A 14,344-nucleotide genomic window follows, 5' to 3' on the forward strand; every position below is an offset into this window, starting at 1 on the left:
AGTTTATGTACCGTTAGCACGCGCGCTAATTCGGCGTCTACCGACCTAGATCTACTCCTTTTCCGTCGAAATCGCGCCGTAATGGACCTAATCAAGACTCCCAAGGTCTGAGAGACGAAGTATGCAACGTAAAACACGCGATTTCTCGACGCCAGGTGGACGACGTTCATCTCCAAAGCAAAATCTCGCCGAAAAAATCGACGAAAGGCACCCTATACATGACGGCGACTCATCTAATCTTTCACGACACGTCGCACGCCAGAGAGACGTGGGTACGAAACGAGAAAGAAAAGAAAAGAAACGCGAAACGTCGTACGTAATAAATAATTAATTAATTAATATTCAAGCTTCTTCACACTCACATTCAATCGTTGGATACGCTTCCAATCAACACGAAAGGATCCCCACTCAAAATCGTCTATAAGACATTCCAGTCATTTACCTTCATAATTCCGAAAGATCGCGAATGTCAAGACGTTTATAACACCCTCTCTCAATTATCGAAACCAGGTATATATATATATAACTATTGATTTATTGACATATATAATTATTATTGATTTATTGATTTATTTGCACAGAGTCGTTTGGCGATCTGTACGCATTTCGTTACGTTCCCCAATCGAAGAAGTTCGAGAAAGAGAACGGATGGAAAATATTCGATCACACACGCGAATTCATGAGAATGGGCGTGCCAAACGAATGTTGGAGATACTCGTCGGCAAACGAAAATTTCGAGGTTATATATATATATATTATATAATAAGGAAAATTAATTTTTCTGACGTCACGGGGCGTTTCTAGTTGTGCTCCACGTATCCCAATTGGACGTACGTTCCTTCGTCGGCTTCGGACGATTTGATTCAAGGAAGTGCCAAATTTCGAAGTCGTTCGCGCGTTCCCGTTCTCACCTATTTCCACGCGGAAACGCAGGCAAGAAAAGAAATAATTAAATAATAGACGAATTAAAATAATTTTCTTTTGAATGAAAAAAGTCTGCTATGTGCCGTTCGAGTCAGCCGCTAGTGGGAATGAATCGACGTTCGTCGGACGACGAGAAGATGTTGCTTCTCATGGCCGAAGCGAGTCCGTCTCCGTCGAAGCAGAATATGTACGTCGTCGATACGAGACCCAAGGTGAGTTTAGAGCGAAGAGGGATGATTCATGGTCACGTGGGTGTGTGTGTTTGTCCTTCAGATCAATGCCATGGCGAATAAGGCGGCGGGGAAAGGATACGAAAGCGAGGGATCGTACGAGAAAATGGACTTGAAGTTCATTGGCATTCAAAATATTCACGTGATGCGCGACAGTTTGCAAAAATTGACGGACGGTAATAATAGAAGAAGAAAAAAAATAATAATTAAGAAGTATATATGAGTACTACTGTACAGTGGCTCGGAATCCCAATCTAACAATGAGCGAATTCCTAACGGGATTGGCCGGCAGCGGATGGCTGAAACACATACGAGGAATCTTGGAGACGTCAATCTTCATAGCCAAGGCACATACATACCTTACGCGCGAGCGCTGTCTCTATTATTTCTTTGTCTCCTAGGCTCTTGGCCAGGAAGGTCGGAATGTCTTGGTTCACTGTAGCGACGGGTGGGATCGTACGGCTCAAACGTGTTCGCTCGCCTCGCTCATGTTGGATCCCTATTACAGAACTGTGCACGGATTTCAGGCGCGATATTTATTATTTTGAAATCGCGATTAGGTATTGAATTATTTTCTTTAGGTTCTTATATGCAAGGAGTGGCTCGCCTTTGGTCACAAGTTTTCCGAGAGGTTAAATACTACACCTTTATATATAATATTTATTTATTTATTTATTTGATTAAGGTGTGGTCACCTTGGCGACGAACCGCGCGAAGTTTCGCCCGTCTTTCTTCAATTTCTCGACGCCGTCTGGCAACTTCAGCAGCAGTTTCCCTGCTCGTTTCAATTCAGCGAAAAATTCCTCTTGGAATTTCATTCGCACGTGCACTCCTGCCAATACGGGACGTTTCTCGGAAACAACGAAAGACAGCGAAAAGAACTCAAGTAGGGAAAATTTATTTTATTTTCTATTTAATAATTAGATATGTTTTTTTTGTTTGACTCAGATTAAGTGAGAGAACGTATTCGTTCTGGGGCTATGTGTGGGAGCATATCAACGATTTTTTGAATCCACTTTATAAGCCGATGAGTGATTTCACTGAAGGAATGCTCACACCCGATTTGCATCCGCACAATATACAGTAACAGAAACTGAAGCCTGATATTTCATATTATATATCTATTGATCTTTTGTTTTAGGTATTGGAGAGGGATGTATAATCAACACGATAGCCTCTTGTTGCCAAGGGAATCGTGGCTGGATCGAGTCGCCGAAATTGTGAGCGAGAATGAGAGCAAGAGGAAAGAGAAAAGTCTTCTTGAGCAGGTGGGTAATTAAGTTTTCTTTATAAATTTTTAAATATATTGTTTGTGTGTAGGAAATTAGGTCGTTGAAAGGAAAGGCCCATGACGTAGCAAATGCTGGCATTACCGCTACTACGGAGAAAGAAGAAGAACGTAGTGACGTATCTCCTACTGAGGACTCTTGAGAAGTACGTACGGGTATTTTGTAATTTAAAAAAACGGTTCTGATTCATACGGGATTTCTAGTGGACCACGCGTCGATCGCCGATTCGCCGTTTTCTCGCCGTTTTCTCGCTCTTCTCTCCTGTTTTATTCGACCGCGACGTCGTTGGCGCAATTCAGGTACGATTTTCTATCGTTTTGAAGTTGAAATTCGCTTCGATTCCGCTTCGTTGGTTCAGATGACTGAAGGAACGGCTTTTCGCGTATTTCTCCGCGTCTTTTTCGCTTTCAACGGCGATCCGACGAAATGAATCGCAAGTTTTCTGAGAGAAAGGCAAGGAATCGGGTTTTGCGTAAGTGGGAGGGCCCCCTTTCGACGGCACGTTCGCTCTACGACGAGCGTGCGGGGCTGTTATGCGAAGTAGAGGCCATTATTGGAGTTCCTTTATTGCCTTGCCTCAATCGGTTTGTTGTACGAAAAAGGGGGCCTTTTTCGCGAATCCAAACGTCGTCATGAGTCGGACTCATGACGTATGACGTCATAAAGTTGTCATGCCCTGACGGCCGCCGAGCGCGTGAGTTATTTATCCTTAGCTATTGACCAAGCTTTTTCTCTCTGTCCCCTTTGCTCTTACTGTACGTACTGTGTAAAGAAGTGTCTCGTTCAGAACGAGATACTTCATCAAGACGCTTCCTAAGCAAATTTTGGCGCAGGAAGTTCTTTGCATTGAGCGCCAAAGAATCTCTAACCGCCACGCAAAAAATTCTGGGCAAAGCACTAGTTATTATATTTTATTTCTAAAATTGAACTTAGTAGTATTCCTATCACATGCATTCATACATGCACACGTCTACGTCCTTTTCTTCTCTTAATTAACTGACGTGACTTTGGACTAGGTGTTGTCTCAACCACTTGCTTTGGGATGCCATCATTTCTCAAGGTACTTCATTCATGCTTCCCCGTTTGTCAATTCTTTTGCCGTGTAGATGTTCATCCATGATCCGACGAGGCAGACGCAGTCATCCCTCGGTCGCCAAGAGGTTAAATAGGCGTCACCTCTGCAGAGGCTCTAGAGTTGCCTCCCCGCGTAAGGCAGAGCACTGGCGGGCAAATCAGTGACGCCCCTTGGAATTGCACCTGTGAGTGGACTGACATCCCAGCTGCCACTCGCAGGTGCAATTCCAAGGGGCGTCACTGATTTACCCGCCAGTGCTCAGCCTTACGCGGGGAGGCAACTCTATAGCCTCTGCAGAGGTATGGCCTATTTATCGCTCTTGGCCACAGAGGGATGGCTGCGTCTTCCTCGTCGGATTGGGGGAACAACTACACGGCAGAACAATTGAAAGACAGGAAACAAAACAAAGTACCTTGACAAATGAGCAGAGATCCTGATGACAAATCATGTCCAAGCTGCAGCACAACATCTGAAACAAATGGCAAATAGAAGTCGAGCTGGCTATCGTTGTTTGAAGAAGTGGCAGAAGACAAACGCGCCCCTTGCAGAGCATGCGTAGAAATATATATGTATATCCGTTAGCCTCTATATTCTTTTTATGCGCATACTGATTAAATAATTAAACGTTAATTGTATATCATGACTTTATAACGTTCGCTTTGGGGGCTCCCATCGAGTACCGACTCGCCAGTGGACGTATGCGCGAGATTTACCTTTAGAGCGCGGCGAAGTCGAAATCTCGGCTCCACGAATTCGCTCGTCGCTGATTTCAATCGCGAAGGGCTTCTACGACGCCAAAAGTCTACGTCGCTAGTCGTTCGATGGCCTGCTCGATGAAACTGGCCCTGTAGATAGAAAACGAAGTCAGTATCCCCTCAGGGGGCCCCGAGGCCCAAAGTTTATTCTCTCGCATTCGCGATAAGGAAAAAAATCAACAATCGCACCTTCTTTGCAATCGGGCTATCACAAAGACCCCGAAAACGACGCCCAATGAGAGAGAAAAGGACGTCGACGAAGTGACGACGTACGATATACCACGTGATGTCTGACGTATTTTGATACGTTTTCGTCGCATGCGCAGATCCCCTTTCTAAGGACTTCGCCCCTTCTGAATAACGTGGCATTCAATGTACGCGCACGTGCTACTTAAAAAACTAAAAACATAAAAAAATTACAGCAAATTTTTCTCACGAAAACGCCTCCTAACAATTCCCCCAATAGACGCGTCCGTGCAAGCATCAAGTAAACGCTCGACGAGAGCATCGTCTCCTTTATCTCTAACCCAATTTTGTAAAATAGCATCCAACTTTACCGAATTTCTTTCCCCCCTCAATTCCGTTCCTGACGTCATGTCAGTCAACTCGGTCGTTGTGTAACCAAGACAACGACCGATTTGCATTAGGCGATCGCTGCCTTCGCTAGCGACGATTTTTACGTGATCATCAGTCACGAGTCCCGTATGCTCGCCATCGGGAATTTTCCGTGCGAATTTTTTCACCAATTCCTTACCGAAAACGCGTTCGGCTACGTCGCTCATGTTGACGTCGTCGCTCGCGAGAGCTCGTATGAGCTCGGACGCCGTAGGGGCCCCTTTTCGGTCGTCGAACCATGCGCGAAGGCTTTGATACGATCGTTCGTTCGTTTCCTGTTCTTCTGCTGCTATTCGATCAATCTCGTAGTCCGCCAGACCCAAATGGCGAGCGATTGGACGCCATTTGAGGGCCGATTTTACGTGCACGTCTCGAATATCGTTTATTGTGACGATCCGATCGCCTAGAAACGTTCGATGAGTGTCGTTTGACCACGAAAGCGCTTCTAACCTGGATCCATCGTCCCAATAGCGGACAAAAACGACGATTTTCTTTTCTATAGAGCGCGCGCTAGTCTAGCAAGTCTAAACCCCCGTCGTTATTTAAAAAATTATTTTTAAAGGAAGGAAGACTGTCGTTAGAATTATTTCGCAATTAGATGAAAATCAGCATTCAACGTCAGTCATTAACAACAATTAGAGACAAGCATTATTGGGAGCACAAAGGAAAAAAAAGAGATTAACAAAAATCAATAGAAAAATAAGATAGAGGCGACTATTATAAAATAAGGAATGAAAGAAGGAAGGAAGGAAGGAAGGAAGGAAGGAGCAGAACTCACCACACGCAATATAACACGAAAAAGAAGCAGAGACGAGATCGCTCTAGTAGGCATAAGGATGATCGCGAAACGATTTCCTTGGCTGTATTTGCTGAACGGGAATTTTGAGTCCTTGACTAGGCAAAGGCGTTGCAACGTCATTAGTCCAATCTTCTACATCTAAAAAATATTAATTAATTAATCGAAAAATGTCGAAGGAGGCGGAGACTAGCTTGGGATCATTTTCCCTAACTAGCACTATGACCTTCGTTTAGTCTATATAGGCATTAGAATCAATGAGCTGGGGATGTCTTGGGAAATCCACAGCACGTGGATTTCGCCATGACAACAGAAAATAAACAAAGACGAGTTTCTGTCTCCAGCTCAATAATGCCTAACTCGTTCGTATTAAGGAATTTCTTACCGTAGCTAAATTTAAATTTAGAAACGTCTCCTTCAAGAAAAACGTCATCGCTAGAAAATCAATAAATCAATAAGTGATTAATTGTTTTTAATTATTTAATCACTTCGTCGCCGTTCCGTTTCCCGACATCGACGGAAGGGATCGTCGCGCCGGAGGTCGACGTCGAATTGGCGGTCTAACAAGCGCCCCGATTCCCGGAGGACCGATTCGTGGCTCCCGTATGTTCCCCTTCAACATCGCCAATTCTCGCAGTTGCATGTTTTTCATTTGCTCGGCCATAGGCTAACGGAAGGTTTCGAACTATAACAAAGGCCCCCGTTCGCTTTCTTACCCCCGGTATCATCATTTTGCGCAATTCGGCCACTCCGGCCGCTAGTTTCGCATCGGCAATCGCTCGCGGACCTTCCGCTTCGACGAAAACGTGTAGATCTTCGTTGAGATGCTCGTATTTCGCATTTCCGCTCGATCGCAGCTTGTCTTCCTACGAAAGCAATCACGTGACAGATCGCAGACCGCTCGTTGGTCAGCGCTTAATTAGAGCTCAAAGCGTGCGCTATCAGAGAGCGATCTGCCGCCGATCTCTCTTTAGAACTCTTTACCTCCTCTTTGTCTCGCATCGATCCACGCCCCAAAATAGTCATACGACAGCCGGTTTCGGTTTGCATGCGCTTGAGCGTGTATCCGCGCGGCCCGAGCAGTCTCCCAACGAAATTGAACTAAAAAATCGACGCGAACGCGCACCGCGAATAAATAAATAAACTAAGAAAAATTAAATAAAATACGCATCTCACTCCTGGATGATCCTTTTCGGGAATGACGACCTTCTCGGTGAGTCGAACGAGCTCCGCCGCTTGTCCACCTTCGAGTCCGGGACCTCGCCCTTCGACTCGATCGATCTCTAAGGCAAACAATCAATTAGCTAAATAAAGTAGGCCACAAAGGAAGCAGCACATGCAGGGCATCTCAGTTCGGTGGCGCGGCGCCGCGCACCTTGACGCGTCGCGTCGCCTCACCTTGTTGTAGCAGTCGCGCGGCGTGAATGAATTCGGCGCCCAGGGACGCTTTTTCGTGCGTCAGCTGCTCGACGTAGTTCGCCGATGCGTTGGTTTCGATCGCCTGGGCAGCGCTTTCGTCCGTCATTGAGGCCGATTTACACAGCTCGATTACCCGTATAAGTGAACTCCACCCCTTTCGCTCGGGTAATACAATTAGTTTGTTATTCAATCAACTTTTGCTTAGTTAATGACAGACAGGAACGTAGTTCAGAGATGTCAATAAAGCAATAACACTAATCATTAGAGAGTACACTCTAACACAGATGGTCATAGGCTTCGTCCAGGCTCACAGGAAACGACATTGCAATGGCACTTTTGTCGTCGGGCGGGATCTCATGGTCGAATATATGACGCAAAGCTTTAAAAATGGCGTATGACGTGTCAGAGAAAGACTTAGAAGACGTAATTTCCTCCTTGTGGCATTCACGCACTTTGGGATGACAAAGAATGAGTAGCACAAAATCGTGGCCTTTGAAATCCTCTAAAGATTTGAACACTCGACGCAAAGCAGTCTCAAACCACGCCAGACCATTTTGAATAGGCGAGTAGGTTATTTTACGAAGTCTGCACCACTCGCCAAAATTCAGCACTAGCTTACTGAAAGAAGGCAGCAACAGATGAAGAGGAAGAATTCCAATAGTGGTACCCGGTCTAACGAGAAGTTCTCCACGTTTTCCTATCACTTGCTCAACAAAAGCTCGGAACGGTCGTGACGGTAGATGTACGAAATCCTCTGAATCCGCCTTACAGAAGGGACTCAAATGATAATGCCAGGCACCTGCGCAAAGCCCTCGAAAAACTTCGCGACCAATACCGACGTGACGATGAACAAGATTATACAGAAGTTCGCGCTCGTCGCGTGGCATAAGAAAAAATGAAACTGCCACATCCCTCCAAAGTTTGTCGCCAATTCTAGAAATGATTTCCTGGCAAAACCTTTCCACGTTCTTTCTCTCATCGCTGGTACAGCGACTAATCTCGTAGACGAGATGGGAGAGCAGCGCCGGGTTCCTGTCGGCCATTCTAGCACATCCATCTATGCTGGCTTTATCCGCACGCGGATATCTTTCGGCAATTATCTCAATCGCTTTCGTAAACGCCCGTCGCGAAACCTACAAAAAAGAGGTTCAAAAAAATGAATGCTCTTTCGTAATGACGTATAGTCTTACCCGAGCTGGAAGGTTCACGCAAGCGGATGTCTTCACAGGACGCCCATTCGGTGGACAGTAAACAATATTGAGCCACGCTTCCGCCATGCATGAACCGGTGACGGCAAAGTGACAAAAAGGAGCGAAATCATTAATCAGAAATGATTTCAGCACTTGTCGCATCGAATCGACGGCGACGACATCGACCGTTCGTCTATCGGGCCCGTACCACGTAAACCACGCTTGGATTTCGTCGAGAAGAAAAAACACGTGGCGACCCGCGAGAAAATGCGAGATGCGCCTGAAAGCGAGACCGAAACGAGACTTGAAGCCTTCTGCATCTCCATCGGGTGGCAAAACGGCGTAAAGATCCGATATGTCGACGTCCACGTTTCTCGCCAATAACGCGACGAACGTGACGAATAAATCGCAAAGGAACGCATAGGGCGAAGAGTGCGACAACTGCGTCACGCAATTGACTTCCATAATAGCCGCCGGTCGAGAACTTGCATCGCCGAATGACGGACTCTTTCGAATCATCGTCGGTAAAATTTCGCGAATCCAAGCGGTTTTTCCTGAGAGAGACGACGTTACTTTTTTAATTCAATTAAAATATCAACGTGATTTGTGTACCCGTTTTAGTCATCCCGTTGATTATCAGAGGAGTGTGATCAGCGGAATCGCTTGCCCAACTGTTAGCCAAACTATCCAACCACTTTTGCGTCGTCTCAAAGCCGGATCCGCCGTGCAGGTAGCTTCGAGCGTGATTGTTGTCGCGACTAACGGTGAGGACGCAACTGCGACGGGAGGGTTTCCTTTCCTCTATGTCGTCTTTCTTTAGACGTTGGGGAAAGTGAGAAAGATCGCAGAAACCAAGCTTTGGCCGCTTCGGATTAGATCTAGCAAATTTTAATTAAATTAAATAAACAGGCTCCCCCCCCCCAAAGATTCTTTCAATCCGCCCGGAAAAAGAGGGCAAGTTTATCATGAGTTAGGATTCGGGCAGTTTTTGTACGTACTCAGCCTATCTAGCGCACGTCTGCGTCCTGCCACCATCCGCGCACGTCACCAAGAACAAAGCTTCCAGTAGTTATTGTGCGCAAATCCTACTATACCGGGGTTAAGCGCGCTCGATTTGCATCTACTTTTCGCTCTCAGACGCCTAAATCATCTACGTAGCTTTGGAGAGTTACGAAAACAAGCCGGCGAGCTGCTAAACGGCGATCGCATCTTACTCAATCTTTTCAGCCATTCTCAGACGTTCGGACAAACGGTGGGACGACAGTTAGCACAGACTGTCCGCGTGGACGTTTTCTCTGTCACGTGACTCTTAGATCCCGTACGTTTCTGATGAATTTCTTCTTACCCCTCCTTGTACGGTACCTCTTTGTTGAAGTTTCTATCGTCGCAAGTGACGACTGCTCTACCGAACGTTATTCTTCACTCGTCGACGGCCTAACGAGCCTTCCTCGAAGCGCTCTCGCAGCCGGATTCGTCGTTGCTACGGACGACCGACTGACGACTCAAATCGAAGACTTTTTCAGCCAAATTCGACCGTGCAACTATTCCTCCATACTCGATACGTGCATTCGCACTCTGCACGCACTGCGCGACGATCTGATCAAGTACGCGCTCTCGGAAAAGTGGGCCGCAACTCTGAGCCTAACAGAGGCAGATAAAATGGGCGGGACCTATTTCCGGCTATTTGAACTAGCACTAAAAAGCGGAAAAACCTGGCTGACAGAAGCCGATCTAAAAGACTCCTTTCTATTATCTGCACGCCTACAACTTCATCCATTAGTCCAATATCTAAATCTATTAGAAATCGACTTCGACGCGCAAACGCTGAGCCACGTGTTTCTCGAGGCGGTCATTAATCAAAACGAAATCATTTTTAAAATCGCGTCACAACGTCTACGTGCGAATGACGTCAGAATCGCGTTGACGATGCGATTGGGCAGATATTCGCCTATGCAATTGGCCTATCTACAGTGTCACTATCCGCCCAATTCGTGCCTCATGCTCGACTCATTCAGAGATTATGTAAAACGCGATGACGATGACGGAGAGAGACACGTTCGCGATTCTCTTGCCATCTATCGTCCCGCCACTGGAGACTCGTATGATTACTATTACGATACGGGAGGGTGGAGGCGCGATTCTCGAGAAAACATCTCCAATAATTGCGATCTCCCGAATGTTCTCGTCGACGATTTAACACGGGAAAAATTTCTATCTGATTTTGTCGATCTTAGGTTAAAATAAAATAGTGCTTTCTAATTAATTAATTAATTATCGTGGCTTCTCCCTTAGCTGTCCATTTATAATGCGAGACGTGGGAAACACGTGGCATCTGAAGGAGACCCTTCGAAGGGAGTCTCTCTTGAACGAACATCGGGACGTCGATCTTTTGGTAGACAAAAAAATCATTTACATACAACTTTGATTTTTTTCTTCTTTCTAATACAGGTGGGCTACATTCCCTATGGCGAAGTTTTCGGCGAATTCAACGGGTACGCGACGGTCGGCGAATACGTCGACTATATGGATCGAATAGCCGAGGGAAACGAAAGCGATAACGTTCCTTTGTACGTCTTTGATAGCGGCGTACTGGAGAGTCGTTTCGTTAGGAAAAATCAATACTCTTTGCCAGGCAAAGAATGAAAATTTTTTGGGGGGAGGGGAAGGGATTTCGATGTATCGTTTTTTAGACGCTTTCGATGTATGGAAAGATCGCGATCAGTATCATCAATTCATCTTGGGAGCCCCAGGTGACAGATTACCCAAATATTATGTATCTAATAGTGTAATGTCAGGGTCTGGGGCCCCTTTTCATTTTCACTGTCCCGCAGTAAACGTCGTTATTTATGGCAGAAAAAGGTACAGAAATCTCTTCCCTTTCAGACTAGTCTAAAAGTGCTTTTTGATTTTTCTCACAGATGGTTTCTCTACCCGCCCGGATTATCGCACTACAGCAAAATTCATCCTCAACACTGGCTCGCTAATACGTACCCCAACGTAAGAAAAAATAAAGTCAGAAGTCACATGATTGTACAATCAATCATATATATATATATATATAATGATATGTACAACATGTGACTTCTGACAGTAACTATGGGTAATTATTATCCTTTTTTCTCTTGTAGGCTAAGGAAGGTTTGATTGAGTGCACTCAGCATCCTGGCGATCTTCTCTTCGTTCCGTCGCGCTGGTCTCACAGCGTTCTCAACGTCGACGAAGTGACGGGAATTGCCGTGGAATTCGAGTGCAATCAAAATCAATAAATTCACGCGCGCGCAGAACGAGAGAGATAAAACAGAAAAGCGACAGAGAAAAACACGCGGTTCGGTTTGGGGTTGGGTGGAGGTGGAGGGGGAGGGAACTAAAAACCAGCAAACAGACGAGAGAGAAAAACAAGAGATAGACGAAAACGTACGGTCCATAATCCACGTGACATTGAATACTCTCAATGCCATCCCACGACGGAACTTTCCAAAAAGGCGACCAAAGCAATGCTAAAGATGTAGAGCGCCCCAACGATAAATCCGTACCAAACCTAAAATAAATTAAAAATTTATTTCATTAATTAATTTATTTATTGTTGGGGGCACTTTGTAGGTTTTTCTGTATCCAATTATACCCACGGCCCATTGGATGAGAAGAATCACAGTCACTTCTACAAATAGAATAAATAAATAAATAAATATGTAAATATTTTCGTGATTAAGGTCGACCAGCTGAGTATTCCCAATCGAGTCTCCTGAAGTAGACTAGAGCCATGAAGATGGCAAGACACAGTGTATTGTTCATCGTAGCAGCACCATAAAGCTACAAGTTAATAAAATGCTAATCTATTAGTTGAGGAGAGAGACGCACCTGAGAATAGGTCATCGATATGTTGACTCGTCTTCGTTTCATTGCAAAGATGAGAGAGGAAACGAGTTCCGAGGCGTTGGAGCAAATAGGCGTGACAACAAATGACACATAGAATGCTTTTTTTTAATTAAGAAAAAATTAGGGAGACAGCTCATATAGACAATGAACATTTCGGATCGTACCTCTGATGGGAAGATAGGAATGATTACTGCTATCCGTCATCGCCGTCAGAACGTCGCACATCGGATCGGAAAAGACGACAACCTTAATTATTATATTTATTTATTTATTTATTTATCTATATTCATTTATTATTTTACCACGGCGAGTCCAATTGTGAGCTGAAGAAACGATTTCACGGCTATAATCGCTTTGGACTCTTCCCCCTCCTTCCGAAAACATAAAAATGACGTCATAACAATATCACTTTTTTATGTATACCTCTTTGTCGTCGTCCTTCTCCTTCTCCTTCGGCTCGGACTCCTCCGATTCCTGTATGTCCGGCTTGGGCGCCGATCCTCTCACTTTCCACGCGCTATAGTATTTCTTCTGGAGCCCGCTCTTCTTTTCCTCGCTCGCAACGAGAGGAGACTTCTCCCCGCCGCTGCCGCCGTCCGGCGACGTCGACGATCTCGACTCGAACGCTCGACTGCTCGTCATTGCGTAGAGACGGGCGGCGACGCGTCGCAACAACCTGGAAACACACACGTGACCAAACAAAAAATAATTAATTTATTTATTTTTTATTAATCACATTTCTTTTCGATGTTTCTCGGCTCTCCTTTCAGCCGAACGAGAATCGTAGAGCTAAGGCAATTCAATAAGTGGAATTAGGCTTCTTTATTTCGTACGCCTTACCTGCCATCCCATGTAAACGAAGAGCCCAATAATGCAGAACACCATCGTTGCCATGGCAGACTGCCTCACATAGGGAGGGTCCGCAAAGGGTGGAGCAGTCACAATAGTCACATTAGAATAATTAGATGTCGGCGGCGCTGACGTTGACTTTGGCTTTGTGGGTCCAAAATGCCACACAGACCCTTGGATGATTCTTCAAAAGAAAAAAAAAAAGGAAGAAGAAATCAAAGAGAATCAAGCCAACCACAACTACTCACAAATACGGCAAAGACGTAGCAATCATCATTATGATTCCATTCAAGACGTCCGGTAGAAGAGTGATGCCCTGAGGAAAAATTTAAGACTAATTATCTATTGGATCGCGTGTCACGTGTGAAGTGCCTGTTTCGTTGAACTGAATTTTCCCATTCCCGTTCCGTCCTTTGCCTCGCCGTTGGGTCCGATGTCGCAGCGTCCTAGCAACAGGCTTCCCAACCACGGCAACGTCAACAACATGATCGTGCTCCCAGCCAATGTACTAAATAAATAAATAAATAAATAAATAAATAAATAAATAAATAAATAAATATGTATTCAATTATTAGCAAAGCGCAATACCCCATTCCCACTTGAAGACTACTCTGGGCGTCGCTTTGCGATCCCGTCGCCCCGGATACGACGATGATGGCGGCATCGGGGACGGCTCCCAATAGAGGAAGTATCAATCCGCCTTTGACAAAAACGGATGTCACCCGTCAACACTCTTAATTAATCGAATTAGAAATCACCAATCAGAGGAGCGGGAAGACCTAGATCGAGTAACAACTCGGCGCCGTCTAGAAAAGAATTCTCTACTACTAACGCGTTTCACGTGACTAACAATTATATATATACCCGATATAAGTTTAGCGGCAACGCCTAGGAGAATTCCGTAAAAAATCATGAGAACAATGTTGCCCCAGACCTAAGGAATCAACATAAGCCACGCCCAACACATCCGGCGTCCTCCCGCCCTCCCTTCCTTCCCCTCTCCTCCCTTCCTCACCGTATGCGAGCACGGAAGCAATCTGTTTAGGCAGTGACCCGGACCCTCAGTCGGCGTCTAATATATAAAATGACGCGAATAGGCGACAGGGGGCCCCCCATTGCGGTCACCGATGTTGTATTGGGAATGACCGTTGTAGCCATCGCCGTCGTCGGCGTCGCCGTCGTCGTGTTTGCCATCGGCGCTTGCGAGGCGAGTCGGACGAAGGCGAGGCACGCGGCGACGGGGAGAACGAGGCGGAGGAACGGCGAGCGGGCCATTTTTTATCACCGGTTCCTGTTCTGGCTCAATGCGCATGCGTACGTTTCTTT

The 14,344-nt window shown here is 45.7% G+C and overlaps 5 protein-coding genes and 1 long non-coding RNA gene across 7 annotated transcripts; 3 read left to right on the forward strand and 3 right to left on the reverse strand.

Annotated features, from left to right (window-relative positions):
- Positions 1-30: 30 nt before the first annotated feature.
- LOC136197492 (myotubularin-related protein 6-like) lies at positions 31-2,632 on the forward strand. The gene is made up of 14 exons (XM_065987271.1): positions 31-105; positions 156-272; positions 348-510; positions 582-739; positions 805-933; positions 996-1,136; positions 1,198-1,330; positions 1,392-1,501; positions 1,556-1,681; positions 1,736-1,785; positions 1,840-2,040; positions 2,103-2,237; positions 2,296-2,422; positions 2,475-2,632. The coding sequence occupies exons 1-14, from the start codon at positions 82-84 to the stop codon at positions 2,583-2,585; spliced, it is 1,725 nt and encodes a 574-aa protein (XP_065843343.1). The 5' UTR covers positions 31-81; the 3' UTR covers positions 2,586-2,632.
- Positions 2,633-2,659: 27 nt separating this feature from the next.
- On the forward strand, positions 2,660-3,697 carry LOC136197495 (uncharacterized). Its single transcript, XR_010672526.1, has 3 exons — positions 2,660-2,742; positions 2,802-2,896; positions 3,460-3,697. It is a non-coding gene; the product is annotated as an uncharacterized lncRNA (long non-coding RNA).
- Positions 3,698-4,624: 927 nt separating this feature from the next.
- Positions 4,625-7,225, reverse strand: LOC136197493 (KH domain-containing, RNA-binding, signal transduction-associated protein 2-like). The gene is made up of 8 exons (XM_065987273.1): positions 7,083-7,225; positions 6,861-6,967; positions 6,669-6,785; positions 6,401-6,550; positions 6,173-6,351; positions 6,070-6,119; positions 5,339-5,825; positions 4,625-5,291 (listed from the first exon to the last, which is right to left on the reverse strand). The coding sequence occupies exons 1-7, from the start codon at positions 7,207-7,209 to the stop codon at positions 5,710-5,712; spliced, it is 846 nt and encodes a 281-aa protein (XP_065843345.1). The 5' UTR covers positions 7,210-7,225; the 3' UTR covers positions 4,625-5,291; positions 5,339-5,709.
- A 110-nt stretch (positions 7,226-7,335) lies between these two features.
- LOC136197346 (uncharacterized) lies at positions 7,336-9,800 on the reverse strand. The gene is made up of 4 exons (XM_065987084.1): positions 9,508-9,800; positions 8,906-9,171; positions 8,294-8,847; positions 7,336-8,236 (listed from the first exon to the last, which is right to left on the reverse strand). Exons 1-4 carry the CDS (start codon positions 9,522-9,524, stop codon positions 7,379-7,381), a joined length of 1,695 nt encoding a protein of 564 aa, XP_065843156.1. The 5' UTR covers positions 9,525-9,800; the 3' UTR covers positions 7,336-7,378.
- Positions 9,622-12,463, forward strand: LOC136197348 (jmjC domain-containing protein 8-like). 2 transcript variants are annotated; one of them, XM_065987087.1, is made up of 8 exons: positions 9,843-9,897; positions 10,095-10,527; positions 10,586-10,685; positions 10,742-10,925; positions 10,984-11,043; positions 11,089-11,152; positions 11,212-11,290; positions 11,422-12,463. In XM_065987087.1, exons 2-8 carry the CDS (start codon positions 10,220-10,222, stop codon positions 11,557-11,559), a joined length of 933 nt encoding a protein of 310 aa, XP_065843159.1. In that variant the 5' UTR covers positions 9,843-9,897; positions 10,095-10,219; the 3' UTR covers positions 11,560-12,463. The 2 variants fall into 2 exon arrangements, with proteins under 2 accessions (XP_065843158.1, XP_065843159.1); XM_065987086.1 differs by having other exon boundaries at positions 9,622-10,527.
- LOC136197347 (uncharacterized) lies at positions 11,531-14,339 on the reverse strand. Its single transcript, XM_065987085.1, has 16 exons — positions 14,144-14,339; positions 14,034-14,090; positions 13,883-13,952; positions 13,777-13,824; positions 13,607-13,718; positions 13,391-13,526; positions 13,267-13,334; positions 13,010-13,202; positions 12,906-12,958; positions 12,593-12,845; positions 12,472-12,540; positions 12,334-12,415; positions 12,152-12,267; positions 12,010-12,103; positions 11,887-11,951; positions 11,531-11,831 (listed from the first exon to the last, which is right to left on the reverse strand). The coding sequence occupies exons 1-16, from the start codon at positions 14,291-14,293 to the stop codon at positions 11,742-11,744; spliced, it is 1,656 nt and encodes a 551-aa protein (XP_065843157.1). The 5' UTR covers positions 14,294-14,339; the 3' UTR covers positions 11,531-11,741.
- Positions 14,340-14,344: the final 5 nt, after the last annotated feature.

Source organism: Oscarella lobularis, chromosome 17, assembly GCF_947507565.1.
Source record: "Oscarella lobularis chromosome 17, ooOscLobu1.1, whole genome shotgun sequence".
NCBI classification, from domain to species: Eukaryota; Metazoa; Porifera; class Homoscleromorpha; order Homosclerophorida; family Oscarellidae; genus Oscarella; species Oscarella lobularis.